Source organism: Bombina bombina, chromosome 8 (genome assembly GCF_027579735.1).
Source record: "Bombina bombina isolate aBomBom1 chromosome 8, aBomBom1.pri, whole genome shotgun sequence".
Classification (NCBI taxonomy): Eukaryota; Metazoa; Chordata; class Amphibia; order Anura; family Bombinatoridae; genus Bombina; species Bombina bombina.
Window position 1 is genome coordinate 336,358,207 of NC_069506.1, and position 18,787 is coordinate 336,376,993.

The window sequence follows — 18,787 nt, forward strand, 5'->3', positions numbered from 1 at the left end:
TGCCGTGATATCTCTCCAGTCGCCATCTTTGTGTGAATGTGCTGTAGGGGTCTGTAGTGAGTCTTCCGTGATTATACTTTTTGTCGTTGGTAGAGTGCTCTTTATACAATCTATTGGGAGTGATCGGTGATAAATTCTAAGGAGTAGATTCTCCAGTTTAGCAAAGCGCTGGTCTAGTTCTTGCTCCAGGCTTATCTCCCATGCAGTCGCCATCTTGAAAACGATCTTGTGTGCGGCAACCTTAGGACCCGTACTTCTCCAGGATTATTGGTTAGAAATTATTTATTCTGCTTATTGCTGTTGTAAAGATCAGTAAGGCAGAAACCTGCTGCCAGCACTGGTAAACCGGGGGATCGGGGGGGGGGGGTCGCTACCTAGGAATAGGCCACCGCCTTAGGTCTTAATCTTCCGAGCTGTGGCTCTGGGATCATTAAAACAGCTTTTGAAGATTGAGATATGGCCACCACTTGTTTGGCAACCATAGATCACTGAGATATAGGTATATTTTAGCTGTTAGGATCTCTAAAATCGGTGGATTAAAGAGGATTCTTCAAGAGCCTGCAGTCTGTACGTCCTATCAAGTACGTGGTTCGGACACGCCCCCCTACTGTAGGTGTTTTTATGTCAGGTTAGTCTCAAATGTGCACTTACTGTAGATGTTTTTATGTCAGGTTAGTCTCAAATGTCCACTTACTGTAGATGTATTTAAAACAGGTGGTCTGAATAATTTAATTAGTAATTGGAGGTATCATACATATTTTGTTGGTTTCAAAAACACAAATGAAGAATCCATAGGTGGCTTTGTTGGGAGAAAAAGAGAGAGTGACAGAGAGAGAGAGAGAGAGAGAGAGAGAGAGAGAGAGAGAGAGAGAGAGAATATGTACCCCCCTGTCCATCATGCATTGATAAATTCAGCTCTTAATACAGTGGGGCAAAAAAGTATTTAGTCAGCCACCAATTGTGCAAGTTCTTCCACTTAAGAATATGAGAGAGGCCTGTAATTTTTATCATAGGTATACCTCAACTATGAGAGACAAAATGTGGAAACAAATCCAGACAATCACATTGTCTGATTTGGAAAGAATTTATTTGCATATTATGGTGGAAAATAAGTATTTGGTCACCTACAAAAAAAAGCAAGATTTCTGTCTCTCACAGACCTGTATCTTCTTCTTTAAGAGGCTCCTCTGTCCTCCACTCATTACCTGTATTAATGGCACCTGTTTGAACTTGTTATCAGTATAAAAGACACCTGTCCACAACCTCAAACAGTCACACTCCAAACTCCACTATGGTGAAGACCAAAGAGCTGTCGAAGGACACCAGAAACAAACTTGTAGACCTGCACCAGGCTGGGAAGACTGAATCTGCAATAGGCATGCAGCTTGGTGTGAAGAAATCAACTGTGGGAGCAATAAATAGAAAAGGGAAGACATGCAAGACCACTGATAATCTCCCTTGATCTGGGGCTCCACGCAAGATCTCACCCCGTGGGGTCAAAATTATCACAAGAACGGTGAGCAAACATCCCGGAACCACACGGGGGGACCTAGTGAATGACCTGCAGAGAGCTGGGACCAACCCAATCGGTAATCAGTCGCAGTCAGGTGTAGGGCTGATGCTCCAACACCTTCCATTTTCAGGGCTAGTTCATTTGGCAAGTAAGTTGTTGTATTTTATGCCCTTTATTTTACCTTTAAAAACTTGCTATCACTATACACTCTTTCTCTTAATCCATTTTGTTCCACGCTGGATTTAAAAGCTCATAAAGGGACAGTCTACACCAGAATTGTTATTGTTTTAAAAGATAGATAATCCCTTTATTACCCATTCCCCAGTTTTGCATAACCAACACAGTTATATTAATATACTTTTAACCTCTGTGATTATCTTGTATCTAAGCCTCTGCAAACTGCCCCTTTATTTCAGTTCTTTTGACAGACTTGCAGTTTAACCAATCAGTGCCTGCTCCCAGATAACTTCACGTGCACGAGCACAGTGTTATCTATATGAAATACATAAACTAACACCCTCTAGTGGTGAAAAACTGTTAAAATGCTTTCTGAAAAGAGGTGGCCTTCATGGTCTAAGAAATTAGCATATGGACCTCTTAGGATAAGCTTTCAACTAAGAATACCAAGAGATCAAAGCAAAATTGGTGATAAAAGTAAATTGGAAAATTGTTTAAAATTACATGCTCTATCTGAATCATGAAAGTTTATGTTGGCCTAGACTGTCCCTTTAGGTAATACAGCTTATAAGGAAAGTATGGCTTAGGAGCTGCAAATATAAACATATTTATCATTATTACTTAAGATATTCAAAATGTGAAATTATCTCTCTGTCAAGCAGTATATTTTTAAAATAGCTTCTCAAACTAATATTCTCTAGCTTCAAATTTCAAATGATTTTTATAGCAGACATATTTTTCTACAAGAAGAATGTTACTCTTTAGAAATACAGTAGACCCCTTTAAATGTAAGCACAACCCCCTTCTCACACAAGAGAATGTAAACTGAGGGGAGTGAGACCCAGAGCTGCACAGTTACCAGCAACCCATCCAGAACAGAAGCTCTTTGCCAGTGTCCATATCAGATTAAGTATGACGGATTTCACAGGTGCTGAAGACTACCAGGACAAGTTTGATCCAAAAGCCTATCTGGAAGGATATTTTCGTTTTGGAGAAGGAAGCATGGGAGATGAATATTTGACATCTATCCTCAAAGAATATGCTAATGTTTTTATGTCAGGTTAGTCTTAAATGTGCACTTACTGTAGATGTTTTTATATCAGGTTAGTCTTAAATGTGCACTTACTGTAGATGTTTTTGTGTCAGGTTAGTCTTAAATGTGCACTTACTGTAGATGTTTTTATATCAGGTTAGTCTTAAATGTGCACTTACTGTAGATGTTTTTATATCAGGTTAGTCTTAAATGTGCACTTACTGTAGGTGTTTTTATGTCAGGTTAGTCTTAAATGTGCACTTACTGTAGGTGTTTTTATGTCAGCTTAGTCTTAAATGTGCACTTACTGTAGGTGTTTTTATGTCAGGTTAGTCTTAAATGTGCACTTACTATAGGTGTTTTTATGTCAGGTTAGTCTTAAATGTGCACTTACTGTAGATGTTTTTGTGTCAGGTTAGTCTTAAATGTGCACTTACTGTAAGTGTTTTATGTCAGGTTAGTCTTAAATGTGCACTTACTGTAGATGTTTTATGTCAGGTTAGTCTTAAATGTGCACTTACTGTAGGTGTTTTTATGTCAGGTTAGTCTTAAATGTGCACTTACTGTAGGTGTTTTTATGTCAGGTTAGTCCTAAATGTGCACTTACTGTAGATGTTTTGTGTCAGGTTAGTCTTAAATGTGAACTTACTGTAGGTGTTTTGTGTCAGGTTAGTCTTAAATGTGCACTTACTGTAGATGTTTTATGTCAGGTTAGTCTTAAATGTGCACTTACTGTAGGTGTTTTTATGTCAGGTTAGTCTTAAATGTGCACTTCCTGTAGGTGTTTTTATGTCAGGTTAGTCTTAAATGTGCACTTACTGTAGGTGTTTTTATGTCAGGTTAGTCTTAAATGTGCACTTACTGTAGAAGTTTTTATGTCAGGTTAGTCTTAAATGTGCACTTACTGTAGATGTCTTTATGTCAGGTTAGTCTCAAATGTGCACTTACTGTAGGTGTTTTTATGTCAGGTTAGTCTTAAATGTGCACTTACTGTAAGTGTTTTATGTCAGGTTAGTCTTAAATGTGCACTTACTGTAGATGTTTTATGTCAGGTTAGTCTTAAATGTGCACTTACTGTAGGTGTTTTTATGTCAGGTTAGTCTTAAATGTACACTTACTGTAGGTGTTTTTATGTCAGGTTAGTCCTAAATGTGCACTTACTGTAGGTGTTTTTATGTCAGGTTAGTCTTAAATGTGCACTTACTGTAGGTGTTTTTATGTCAGGTTAGTCTTAAATGTGCACTTACTGTAGGTGTTTTTATGTCAGGTTAGTCTTAAATGTGCACTTACTGTAGGTGTTTTTATGTCAGGCTAGTCTTAAATGTGCACTTACTGTAGGTGTTTTTATGTCAGGTTAGTCTTAAATGTGCACTTACTGTAGGTGTTTTTATGTCAGGTTAGTCTTAAATGTGCACTTACTGTAGGTGTTTTTATGTCAAGTTAGTCTTAAATGTGCACTTACTGTAGGAGTTTTTATGTCAGGTTAGTCTTAAATGTGCACTTACTGTAGATGTCTTTATGTCAGGTTAGTCTCAAATGTGCACTTACTGTAGGTGTTTTTATGTCAGGTTAATCTTAAATGTGCACTTACTGTAGGTGTTTTTATGTCAGCTTAGTCTTAAATGTGCACTTACTGTAGGTGTTTTTATGTCAGCTTAGTCTTAAATATGCACTTACTGTAGATGTTTTTATGTCAGGTTAGTTGTAAATGTGCACTTACTGTAGATGTTTTTATGTCAGGTTAGCCTTAAATATGCACTTACTGTAGATGTTTTTATGTCAGGTTAGTCTTAAATGTGCACTTACTGTAGATGTTTTTATGTCAGATTAGTCTCAAATGTGCACTTACTGAAGATGTCTTTATGTCAGGTTAGTCTCAAATGTGCACTTACTATAGATGTCTTTATGTCAGGTTAGTCTCAAATGTGCACTTACTGTAGGTGTTTTTATGTCAGGTTAGTCTCAAATGTGCACTTACTGTAGGTGTCTTTATGTCAGGTTAGTCTCAAATGTGCACTTACTATAGATGTCTTTATGTCAGGTTAGTCTCAAATGTGCACTTACTGTAGGTGTTTTTATGTCAGGTTAGTCTCAAATGTGCACTTACTGTAGGTGTCTTTATGTCAGGTTAGTCTCAAATGTGCACTTACTGTAGGTGTTTTTATGTCAGGTTAGTCTCAAATGTGCACTTACTATAGATGTCTTTATGTCAGGTTAGTCTTAAATGTGCACTTACTGTAGATGTTTTTATGTCAGGTTAGTCTCAAACGTGCACTTACTGTAGATGTTTTTATGTCAGGTTAGTCTTACATATGCACTTACTGTAGGTGTTTTTATGTCAGGTTAGTCTTAAATGTGCACTTACTGTAAGTGTTTTAATATCAGGTTAGTCTTAAATATGCACTTACTGTAGGTGTTTTTATGTCAGGTTAGTCTTAAATATGCACTTACTGTAGGTGTTTTAATGTCAGGTTAGTCTTAAATGTGCACTTACTGTAGGTGTTTTTATGTCAGGTTATTAGTCTTAAATGTGCACTTACCGTAGGTGTTTTAATGTCAGGTTAGTCTTAAATGTGCACTTACTGTAGGTGTTTTAATGTCAGGTTAGTCTTAAATGTGCACTTACTGTATGTGTTTTAATGTCAGGTTAGTCTTACATATGCACTTACTGTAGGTGTTTTTATGTCAGGTTATTAGTCTTAAATGTGCACTTACCGTAGGTGTTTTAATGTCAGGTTAGTCTTAAATATTCACTTACTGTAGGTGTTTTAATGTCAGGTTAGTCTTAAATGTGCACTTACTGTAGGTGTTTTAATGTCAGGTTAGTCTTAAATATGCACTTACTGTAGGTGTTTTAATGTCAGGTTAGTCTTAAATGTGCACTTTTTATGTCAGGCTAGTCTTAAATGTGCACTTACTGTAGTTGTTTTTATGTCAGGTTAGTCTCAAATGTTCACTTACTGTAGATGTTTTTATGTCAGGTCAGTCTTAAATGTGCACTTACTGTAGGTTTTTTTTATGTCAGGTTAGTCTTAAATGTGCACTTACTGTAGATGTTTTTTATGTCAGGTTCTCAAATGTGCACTTACTGTAGATGTTTTTATGTCAGGTTAGTCTCAAATGTGCACTTACTGTAGATGTTTTTATGTCAGGTTTTTATGTCAGGTTAGTCTTAAATGTGCACTTACTGTAGGTGTTTTTATGTCAGGTTAGTCTCAAATGTGCACTTACTGTAGATGTTTTTATGTCAGGTTAGTCTCAAATGTGCACTTACTGTAGATGTATTTAAAACAGGTGGTCTGAATAATTTAATTAGTAATTGGAGGTATCATACATATTTTGTTGGTTTCAAAAACACAAATGAAGAATCCATAGGTGGCTTTGTTGGGAGAAAAAGAGAGAGTGACAGAGAGAGAGAGAGAGAGAGAGAGAGAGAGAGAGTGCATGTACTTGAGGCCAAAAATAGAGAGGGGTAAAAGAGGAGAATATTAAAGAGAGAGAAACAGAGAGAGAGAGTGACAAAGAGAGGGTAATCTATAGAGAGAAAGAATGACAAAGAAAGAGACAGAGAGGGAGAGAAAGGGAGAGCGACAGAGAGAGGGAATGACAGAAAGAGAGAGCGACAGAGAGAGTGTGACAGAGAAAGAGAGAGTGACAGATAGAAAGAGACAGAAAGAGAGAGTATCAGAGAGATAGAGAGAGAGTGACATACAGTGATAAAGAGAGTGACAAATAGAGAGTGACAGAGAGAGACAGACAAAAAGAGAGAGCATCAGAGAGAGAGAGTGACAGACAGTGATAAAAGAGAGTGACAGATAGAGAGTGACAGAGAGAGAGATAGAAAGAGAGAGCATCAGAGAGAGAGAGTGACATGCAGTGACAAAGAGAGAGTGACAAAGAGAGAGAGTGACAGATAGAGAGTGGCAGAGAGATAGAGAAAGAGAGAAAGTGACACTAAGGGCTTCATATACTAATCAGAGTAAGCTGCTCCGGAGCCCTTGCAGGGCAGGTTTGCATGTGCAAGCGTGCTTCCCGCAGTTTAAGAAGCATCAGTCATTAGATAGAAATCCCCCCCCCCCCCGAACTTGCTCGCTTAGGGTGATTGATAGATCCTTCTCTGGGCAGGCATTACACACTCATTGCCTTGCTTAATGATACATATGGGCAGAGGCGTAACTAGAAACCACAGGGCCCAGGTGCAAGAATCTAAGAAGGGCCCCCACCCTCAGACCCCCCCCCCAAAAAAAAAGTAAATTTGATACATATCTTTTTTTTTAAACATTTAACACAGAAAAAAAATGTGAATCAGATTACATGTCTGCAAAAGGAGGTACCCTGTGCCCACAGTCTGTGAGATGGTCTGAGCCTCTATTACTGTATATAGTGACACTGCTTAACCCACCAGTACTGTATATAGTGAGCCAGTGACACAGTCTGTAATCTGCCGGTGAGATGTCTGGCCTGACCCTACCTGCCCCAGTACTTCATAAAGTAACCACAGTAGTCTGTGACATATTCCAGCCCCCCCCCCCCCGTACTGTATATAGTGGTACTGTATAGTGACTCTGTTTACCCCCTCCCCCCATGCTGTAGTAACAAGGTCTGTAATTTGCTGGTTCCACAAACATACACACACACACATATACATGCATAAATACACACACACACACACACACACATACATGCATAAATACACACACAGTCACATACATACACACACACATATACATGCATAAATACACACACACACACACATACATGCATAAATACACACACAGTCACATACATACACACACACATATACATGCATAAATACACAAACACACACACACATACATGCATAAATACACACACAGTCACAAACATACACACACACATATACATGCATAAATACACACACACACACATACATGCATAAATACACACACAGTCACATACATACACACAAACACATAAACACCAATGGGTAAAACAGAAAGACTAACCCCTGTAGTCACAGACACTAGTGAAACATCATGTCACACTCACATGATATCAGTGCAGGCAGTGGCAGATCAACGTTTTTTATTTGAAGCTAGGCCCCCACCCTTGTCATTAAACTGGTTAATACATGGTTTTCAGTTTTCTTAATATTGTTACATGTTTTATTTAAGCTCAAGATTTGACTGTAATATATATATACATAAGTACCTAAATTGCAAAAAAATGATTAATCATAAATCCTCTAAAAACACTACGTTTAATAGTTGATATTGTTAGCATACAATTTTTTAGAAATACACATTCTTTTAGAAATCTAAGTTCAGTAAGTAATTGTTATTCAACTTATTCTTAATTGCATTTTAAATTTTTAAAGTAGACTCAAGAAAATGAGTTATTTATAAACCTTTATTATGTGGTTTACCGTATAAAAGGATATGTGCATTCACACAGACCCACGTGTTTACCCATATCCTTGTGTTCATATATACATCTACATTTTTAAATATTCTTAAACATCTACATAGATTTTCATGGGATTAATAGAGTAACATTCCAATTTATATAACAGAAATGCCTGTATGTCAACCTTGAGATTTATTCCTAAAGGTTCTAGAGTTTGTAGGAGGTGGATACAATGTGTCTCTCACTTTCTAAGCATAAGCATTCTATCTTTCCTTCTCTCATCTAAAGTAACTTGTTCTACTGCATTACATTTCAACCCTGAGTAATCATTATTATGGAACAATCTACATTGATCTGTGACACCATGTGATACGTCACCTTTATCTATATTATTTATATGTTCCTTCACTCTTCTCTTGATATTCTTTTTCATCCTACCTACATATTGTCTCTAACATGGACACTCCAACACATACACCACATATATATATATATATATATATATATATATATATATGTGTGTTCATATGTGTGTACATATTTACAGACATATATACACATAGAAAAACATAAATACATATGCACACACATATAGACATATATATGTACATTGGAGTCCTTTGCAGTTAAGTAGATGAAAACATGTAAAATAATATTTAGGCAATATTCATATTTAATAAATTGTTTTACTATGTATTTACTGTAAATATTTCACATTCCAAATGTTCTGCACAATTCAGAATATATTCTATGCATTTTTAAATAGATATGTATATATATATCTATATATATATATATATATATATATATATATATATATCTATATATATATATAGATCCAAAAAAGTGAAAAGCGGTAGCAGCATAAAAAGATTTAAAAAGTTCAATCTTTATTTTCCAAAATTAAAATACAGCCTCCATAGAGGAAAGCTGGCTTGGAACCAGATGCATGCATGAAGAAGTCAGTAAACACGTTGCGGCGTGAGCCGTAATCACTACTGATAAAACAGGTACATTCAGTGAGAATTTAAAAAGGGTGTACTAAATCCCTATTGGATGGAACCAGTAATTGGTCCAGCCAATGAGCATGCATCTGATCGTGCTAATGAACAACAGGTAAGCAGATCGTAAATAATATACGATAGTCACAATTCTATGATGTATAATTGGAAAAGCTATATACACATAAATTACTAACAGATTCTCTGAACATATAAATATGATCCATTATGATATCAAGAGCAGTATATTAGATACAATACAAAGCGTAACACCAAATATAGCATAATTCCTAAAATGTACATCTAGGCTATGACATACGTGCCGATGTACTAAAGAGAAAAATAATAATGCTACATAATGAAGACTGCTCATTACTATTTAAAATAGAGAATAATGCTTATTATATAGCATAAGTCATCTCTTCAGCACATCAGCAGCTTTAGCTGTCTCTGTAGTCTATTCAATTCAACATGGTTGGTAAACATGTCAGTCTTTGGAGTGGGACCAAAGCTCAGACCTTTATTGAGGACCTCTTTCTCCAAGTCTGTAATGGTCCTTGTGCTCAAATTGACCACTACATCTTCTAGGCAGTTCTTGACCGAGTTATTCTTGGCTTGTCCACCCCTTCTGGTGTGGGTTCTGGTTCTTTTCTTCCTCCCTTTTTTTGAACCTGGGTTGGTGGTTTGGATGTGATCCTATTCTTGTTAACCCTGCTTCCATATATTCCACCTTCCAGGATCTTGAAAGTGTATTCTATACACTACACATGGACACTCATAATATATATTGACATTTTGCAACGCAGTGGGCTTTGTACATGTTGACTATAGCGAATGTATATATAATATAGTCTGCAACAGGAGATAAAGATGTTAATTATATACACATAACAATACCAGTGTGAAATGATCTAGGATTGTGTGTGGGCCTCCCCGGTGAGGACAGGGGTCTGTTTTTAAATGTTTTAACCTCCGTTAGCTCTATAGTTCAGTTTGTGTGATTCCTTTGATCTTGTAAATTGCTCTCAGAATGTACTTATGTAGCGCTATGTTTCTGTCACCTCCTGCTTAGCTAGTTTGAGTGATACATCCTATCAGTATTTAATTTCACAGTTGTCCCCCTTATGATCTGATTTACACCTATGTACCAACAGTATATAAAATAAACTAGCTGTGTGCAGAACCTTATGACCTTGTTCTTGGTCCTACCTTGGTTGATCTGCAAACTCTATCGCTTTTGTATGCATGAACTGAAATATCTTCTGCTATATCTAACTGCTTGTTAAATATGCAACCTTTTGTTTTAAGGACTCTGGATCTTAGTATGTATACTGTACTACCGCATGTGGGTTCTATTATGCATAGCTCATGAAACCGCATTTACTATGTATTTAAGTATTTCCTTGGAATCAATTTTTTTCATTTTTTTCACTTTTTTCACTTTGTCTATTTTCGATTTTTCTTTCTTTGTTTTTAAAAATATATATATGTCTATTGTCAGCTAACTGTGTTTTTCTTTTCTTTATTTTTTCATCTTTGTATTTTCCTACATAGAACAGTCTTGACAAAGGTCCCTGTGAGGACCGAAACGTTGACTGACTTAATGAATTATTAATAAAAGTTGTGTTAATTAAGTCCTGTGTGTGACTCTTCTCTACATGAAAGTTAATATATATATATATACCTATATGTAATCATGTATATTTATATATATATATATATATATATATATATAGTCACGTTGATTGGAGTAGCCGTGTTAGTCCAGAGATTTAGATATCAAAATAACTAGAGTATTGCATTGAGCAATGATACTTTTTTATTGGACTAACTATACATTTATAAGATGACAAGCTTTCGGAAGAGTTCCTTCCTTTATCAAGTCTGAAGCAATACTGACCAATTCAATGGAATTTACAGATTATATCTTAAAACACAACATAGCTAAGAAGACAGTGCAGGGAGAGGAGGAGGTGTCGTAAAAATCATGAGGGGGGCTTAGGTAACAGACAGACAGTGTCCAGTGTAGGAGAACAGACAGGGGAAATATATAGCTTTACATAGAGCATATACTGACATAAAGTTATATATCAACATTGAATCAATATCTATAAAGATGTGAAATTGTATATACAGGGGGAATACAAAAGTTAAGAAAAGACAAAAGTGTGGACATAGGCTTACCTGTGTACCTATGTATAAAGAATGTGGAATATACAATGTAATTGACCAAATGAAAGTACATTACAAAAAATTTTTATAATGTTAAGAATTGACAAAACCTTGAACATTTTCATAAATCATTTAATCTATTTCATGCATCAATCAAACTTAAAATGAACTTTTCTAGAGACTGTGTCAGCTTCCTGGATACAACAATATCCATCACAAATGGCAAACTGCACTCATCTGTATAGAGGAAACCAACAGATAGATGCAGCTACCTCCACAGCTCCAGCTCCCACCCAAATCACATTAAAAAATCCATAATCTACAGTCAGGCTACAAGATACCACCAAATTTGCTCAGATACCAAGGACTGTGACAAACACCTCATCACACTGTCCCAATCATTCAGAGAAAAAGGTTACAAAACAAGAATTATAAATAAAAAAAAATAACTCTGCCCTCAGAAAAAAAAGTATCATTGCTCAATGCAATACTCTTGTTATTTTGATATATATATATATATATATATATATATATATATACACAGTATATGTGTGTATAAATATATATTTATAAAAAAAACATTATATATATATATATATATATATATATATAATATATATAATCCTTTCACCTGCGCACTTTGGAACTCTCGCTCTGTCTGCAACAAACTTACAGCCATTCATGACCTGTTTATATCAAATGCTTTCACCCTTTTAGCAGTTACAGAAACCTGGTTATCTCCTTCTGACACTGTTTCCATTGCTGCTCTCACACATGGTGGCCTTCACTTTAGCCATACCCCTAGGCCAGGTGAGAAAAGTGGCGGCGGTGTTGGCATCTTGCTCTCCCCCTCCGGCACTTATCAATACCTACCTCCCATCCCATCGCTCTCCTTCTCCTCCTTTGAAGTCCACTGTATTCGCCTGTTCTCCCCTCTCTCCCTCAAAGTGGCAGTCATCTATCGCCCTCCTGGACCAACCTCCCAATTCTTTGACAACTTTGCCGCCTGGCTTCCTCACTTTCTCTCTTCAAATATACCAACCCTAATTCTTGGGGACTTCAACATTCCCATTGACAACCTATCTGCCCCCGCTGCCTCTAAACTTCTTTCACTCACATCCTCCTTCGGTCTCTCACAATCCACCCTACTCCTGACTCACCGTGATGGACACTCCATCGACCTGGTATTTTCCTACCTCTGCTCTATATCTGACACCACCTGCTGCCCTTTTCCCATTTGAGACCATCACCTGGTCACCTATAATATTAATGCAAAAGCTAAACCCACTTATCCATCCCGCCCCCGCACCTGCAGAAATACACATGCTGTGGACCTGCTCCAATTTTCAAAAATCATTCAAAATCTCCTCCCTTACACTTCCACTATAACCTGCCCTGATCTCGCTACAGCCCACAATAACAAAACTCTCTCCTCTGCACTAGACACACTTGCCCCTCCCCAGCTGCGCAAAACACCACGCAGTCAGTTACAGCCCTGGCATGCTCAGCAAACACGCTATTTGCAAAAATGCTCTCGTACTGCTGAGCGTGTCTGGAGGAAAACTCACTCTGAACCTGATTTCATACACTATAAGTTTATTCTTCATTCATACATTTCTGCCCTTCACTTAGCCAAGCAAACCTACTTCTCTTCTCTCATATCTACTCTTTCCTCAAACCCTAAACGACTCTTTTCCACCTTTAACTCTCTCCTCTACCCACCTGCTCCACCACCCCCATCTGTCTTTAGTGCTCAAGCCCTGGCAGACTACTTTTTAAACAAAACACGTACTATCCGAAGCAACATCCCAACACCAACCTGCAATATTCCAACAGGCCCAATTACTCCCTCTGCCACCCTCTCTATCTTCCATCCAGCCACTGAGAATGAAGTTTCTTCCTTACTATCTTCCTCACGCCTCACTACCTGCCCACTCGACCCTATCCCTTCCCATCTAATACCCTCCCTATCTTCCACCCTTGCTCCTGCTCTTACCCACATCTTCAACCTATCTCTCTCTACCGGCTCATTCCCATCTTCTTTCAAACACGCAAAAGTCACTCCCATACTCAAAAAACCCTCCCTCGACCCTAATTCTCCCGAAAGCTACCGCCCCATATCACTGCTTCCACTAACATCAAAACTCCTTGAAAAACTAGTTTACAATCGCTTAACCCACTTCCTGTCCACCAACTCCTTGCTTGACCCACTGCAATCCGGATTCCGCCCAAAACATTCAACTGAGACTGCCCTTACCAAGGTTACAAACGATCTTCTCTCTGCAAAAAATATTGGTCACTACTCTATACTCATCTTACTCGACCTCTCAGCTGCCTTCGACACAGTTGACCACCCCCTCCTCCTACAGACCCTTAGCTCTTTTGGCCTCTGTGACTCTGCTCTTTCCTGGATTCACTCCTATCTTTCCCACAGGTCTTTTTTCTGTGTCATTTGCCGGCGACTCCTCCTCTCCTATGCCTCTGTCTGTTGGAGTACCTCAAGGATCTGTTCTAGGTCCTCTACTCTTCTCCATCTATACTTCTTCGCTGGGTAAACTTATTAACAGTTATGGCTTCAAATATCACCTCTATGCTGATGACACCCAAATCTACCTCTCCACCCCTTCTCTCTCTCCCTCTGTCCTTTCTCATGTCAGTGACTGCTTATCTGGTATTTCTTCCTGGATGGCCTCTCACCACCTAAAGATTAACATGTCCAAGACTGAGCTCCTTCTTATCCCCTCCCCAAGTTCTACGCCGACTTCTGACTTCTCTATCCCTGTTGACGGCATCACCATTTCCCCATCGCCCCAAGTCCGCTGCCTCGGAGTCACACTTGACTCAAATCTATCCTTTGTCCCCATATCCAATCGCTTTCTACATCCTGCCGCAACCATCTATGCAATATTTCCAAAATTTGCCCTTTTCTGAGCGCTGACACCACAAAGCAAATAATCCACTCCTTTGTTATCTCCCGACTTGACTACTGTAATAACCTACTCGCTGGCCTTCCACTTTCTCGCCTCCCCCCCTTCAATCCTTCCTAAATGCCTCTGCCAGGCTGATCCACCTTTCCCGTCGATCTGCATCTGCTGCACCTCTCTGCGAGTACCTTCATTGGCTCCCCATTCACAGCAGAATTAAATTCAAAATTCTCACCCTTACATACAAAGCTCTCACCAACGCCGCTCCCCTCTACTTATCCTCTCTAATACACAAGTATACTCTAGCCCGTCCACTAAGATCCAACAATGATCTGCTCCTTGCATCCGCAACTATCACCTCTTCTCATGCTAGACTGCAGGACTTCTGTCGTGCAGCACCTACCCTCTGGAACACTCTCCCTCGTGCTGTTAGGCTTTGCCCTAATCTGTCTTCCTTTAAATGTTCCCTGAAGACTTTTCTGTTCAAGGAAGCCTACCACCAAACTCAATAATAAATTAACTTCACTTGCCGAACATTCCCCTCATCTAACTCAGTATTAACATCTTTCCAAATCTTGCAGTCCTCACCTCTTGTTTCTCAACCTCCTACCCTTCTAGATTGTAAATTCCCACGGGAATAGGGCCCTCAATCCCTCCTGTATGTGTTTGTAAATTTTGTCCTGTCTCTTACAAGTCTTGCATTGTTTTATTTAATTGAATTGTATCCATGGACAGCACTGCGGAATATGTTGGCGCTTCATAAATAAAGTATAATAATAATAAAATAATATATATATATATCTGTACATATATATACCTATATGTAATCATGTATATTTTATATATATATATATATATATATATATATATATATACAGTATATGTGTGAATAAATATATATTTGTGCAAATAAAACATTATATATATATATATATATATATATATATATATGTTTGTGTTTTTATGAAAAAATGGAACATATTCTGCAATGTGCAGAACATTGGAATGTAAAAAATTCATATTTTCATGTTGGGTTAGCGCACTTAAGAATAAGGTAGATTTATCATAGTGCGAGCGGACATGATACAATGTAGTGTATCATGTTCGCCTCACATCAATTAATGTTGACAGCATACGCTGTCAGCATTTATCATTGCATCAGCTGCAACCAGCTGCTAGTGCAATGCTGCCCCCTGCAGATTCGTGGCCAATCGGCCGCTAGCAGGGGGTGTCAATCAACTCGATAGTATAGGATCGGGTTGATTTCTGTCCGCTGCCTCAGAGCGGACGGACAAGTTATGGTGCAGCAGTCTTTAGACCGCTGCTTCAAAACTTTTGTTTCCGGCGAGCCTGTAGGCTCGCGCGTAAACAGGGGCATCAAGCTCCATAAGGAGCTTGATAAATCAGCTCCTACGTGTTTTGCGTGCGAATAGGGTATTTATTTTCCACTTTTTTTGCTTTGTTGACTTCTATGGGGGAATAGGTTATTGCGCCTGCAATATTCTGTTTGTTTTTTTACTTGTGTCGGGTAAGTGCACAAGCTAAAAAAAAAAATATTTCAACTAGTAATGCAAGCATTACCCTCCTCGCGCAAAAAGCTTATTTCTAGCAGAGTTAACGCTTGAGGGTTAAATACCGCTCCACTAGTAATCTGGACCTATATTGACTTAAAGGTTATGCACCAATATAATTAAATAATCTGTATATGATGATTTTGAGTAGTTTAGAGTTATGATATGAATACATTTTTATATTTAAACTAAATAAATTACCTGCAGCCCACAGTATACAGGTGATATCACAGTAAACAAGATAATTTACTATTTATATAACAATTTAATATATTTTAATAAAATGTTGAGTCAGCAATTGCCAAATATTGAATCCCTTTTTAAATACACGCAGGTAAAGTGAAAGGCAAAACCCTGATTGATATCGGGACTGGTCCAACCATTTATCAGCTCCTGTCAGCCTGCGAAGTGTTTGAGGAGATCATTGCTACAGATTATACCGACAAGAATCGAGAGGAACTAGAGAAATGGCTCAGAAATGAGCCTGATGGGTTTGACTGGAGCCCTGTTGTGAAGCACGTTTGTGAACTTGAAGGAAACAGGTTTGTATTAGAATTACATGGGGAGGAAAGGAGAAATTCTAATTCATATTTAAGAGTTGTTCTTGTGTAACAAATAAATAATAACAGATTTGTTCCGGAATATTAATTTAACAATGCAGAACAACTTACATTTGCTTAAATGGCTTTAAAAATAGCATCAAATGAAGTAAAAAAAGCATACCTAAGTAGTCTCAGAATCAACAATGCACTGCTTGAAGTTAGCTGCTGATTGGTGGCATCATTTATATGTCTTTTTTCATTGGCTCACCATATTTGCTCAGCTAGCTCGCAGTAGTACATTACTGCTCCTACAACAAAGGATACAAAGAGAATGAAACAAATCTCATAATAGAAGTAAATAAGTAAGTTGGAAAGTTGTTTAAAATTGTATATTCTATCTGAATCATGAAATATATATTTATTTGGGTTTAACGACCTTTTAATTTAAACATATGAGAACAATAATAAAATGCATTAATGTACTAGAACACTGGCGCTTGCAGACAACTATGTGTTAACCCCCACAAAAAGGGGCAGCGGTTTGTTGGTCCCGAGATGAACATGGGTCCTAAACTTATCATTGGCGGGATGTGTGGGTAGCCACCAACCATCAGCCATGTTCAGGTCAGGATTGCATAGTATTGCTGCTCTAGAGCTGGCTTTAATTATGTGTTTAACCCCTTTTGAAGGGGATAAAATAGTTGCATACAAGTAATAGTACAATAACACAGAATTTATTATTACTCATTTCATTTAATCCATTTAATGCTTTACAAACTATGACCCCATTCCACACCATTAGATAATGCCATGCATGCTTAGGCCTCCCTTCCAAATGAGTTCCAGTTTGTTAGAGAAAGTAAAGCTGCCCAATTTATACAAAACATTTAGAACATTTTCTTTAAAATTTGTATTTTGTTAAATACACAACAAAACTATAGGGAAAAAAATACTTTTATACAAGCGCTACCCAGGTGCTGAACCAAAAATGGGCCGACTTTTTCAAATAAAGATACCAAGAGAATGAAGAACAAATTGATAATAGGAAAAAATTAGAAAGTTGCTTAAAATTGCTGCTCTATCTGAATCATGAAAGAAAACATTTGGGTTCAGTGTCCCTTTAACATCAGTATATTTTTTTTATTTACAGTTACAGGGAACAGCCATGGGTTCCAATTTCACTCCAACTTATGTGAATATTTTTATGAATGTATTTAAAGAAAAATTTATTTTTGGACATCCACTTTTAAGACATGGCGCTATTGGCGGCGCTATATCATCAATGTGTTTGGCATGTGATTGGGTGACATTGGAATGCTGGAACAATTTTTTTCTTTCATGTAATTGGCAAGAGTCCATGAGCTAGTGACATATGGGATACACAATCCTACCAGGAGGGGCAAAGTTTCCCAAACCTCAAAATGCCTATAAATACACCCCTCACCACACCCACAATTCAGTTTTACAAACTTTGCCTCCTATAGAGGTGGTGAAGTAAGTTTGTGCTAAGATTTCTACGTTGATATGCGCTTCTCAGCATTGTTGAAGCCCGATTCCTCTCAGAGTACAGTGAATGTCAGATGGATGTGAATGGAGTATAACCTATTGAATGCAATGGTTTTCCCTACGGGAGATCTATTTCATAGGTTCTCTGTTATGGGTCGTAGAGATTCATCTCCTACCTCCTGTATTCAGATAGACAATATACTCTCATATTCTATTACCTCTACTGAAAACTGTTTCAGTACTGGTTTGGCTATCTGCTATATGTGGATGGGTGTCTTTCGGTAAGTATGTTTTCATTATTTAAGACACTCTCAGCTATGGTTTGGCACTGTATGCATTAATATAAAGTTCTAAATATATGTATTGCACTTATATTTGCCATGAGTCAGGTTTATGTATATTTCCTTTTGCAGACTATCAGTTTCATATTTGGGAAAAAACATATTTAGGAAAATATTTTTCTAACCTGGGGTATAGTCTTTTTTCAATTGACTGCTTTTCATTAAATTTCGTGGGCAAAATTCCTTCTTGGCAAGATAATTTTTTGGGCGCAAAGGTACGTCCGTTGATGCAAATTCGTCATTTCTGGCATCTTAGTTGACGCCGAGTTCCTTGCACAAGGTTGCGTCTTCAATGACGTGAGTGTGTCATTTCCAGATGTTGTTAGCGCCAAAACATTTTCAGTTTGCGTTTCATTATTTAAAACCTCATTCCTATATGCCTCTTGTCTTTTTCTATGTCAGAGGGCTATGCTGTTTGCATTTTTTTCCATTCCTGAAACTGCCATATAGGAAATTGATCATTGTGCTTTATATGTTGTTTTTTTCTCTTACATTTGCAAGATGTCTCAATCTGATCCTGTCTCAGAAACCTCTGTTGGAACCCTGCTGCATGATAACAGTTCTACCAAAGCTAAGTGCATCTGTTGTAAATTTTTAGAGATTATATCTCCAGCTGAGTTAT

The 18,787-nt window shown here is 37.7% G+C and overlaps 1 protein-coding gene across 1 annotated transcript in view; it reads left to right on the forward strand.

Moving 5' to 3' along the window:
• The first annotated feature begins 2,555 nt into the window (after positions 1–2,555).
• Positions 2,556–18,787, forward strand: part of LOC128639270 (nicotinamide N-methyltransferase) — a 56,524-nt gene continuing 40,292 nt past the window's right edge. Inside the window, exons 1-2 of the mRNA XM_053691572.1 lie at positions 2,556–2,750; positions 16,111–16,318. Of these exons, the coding sequence (XP_053547547.1) occupies positions 2,603–2,750; positions 16,111–16,318 (356 nt within the window). The 5' untranslated portion in view covers positions 2,556–2,602. The remainder of the gene's footprint in view (positions 2,751–16,110; positions 16,319–18,787) is intronic.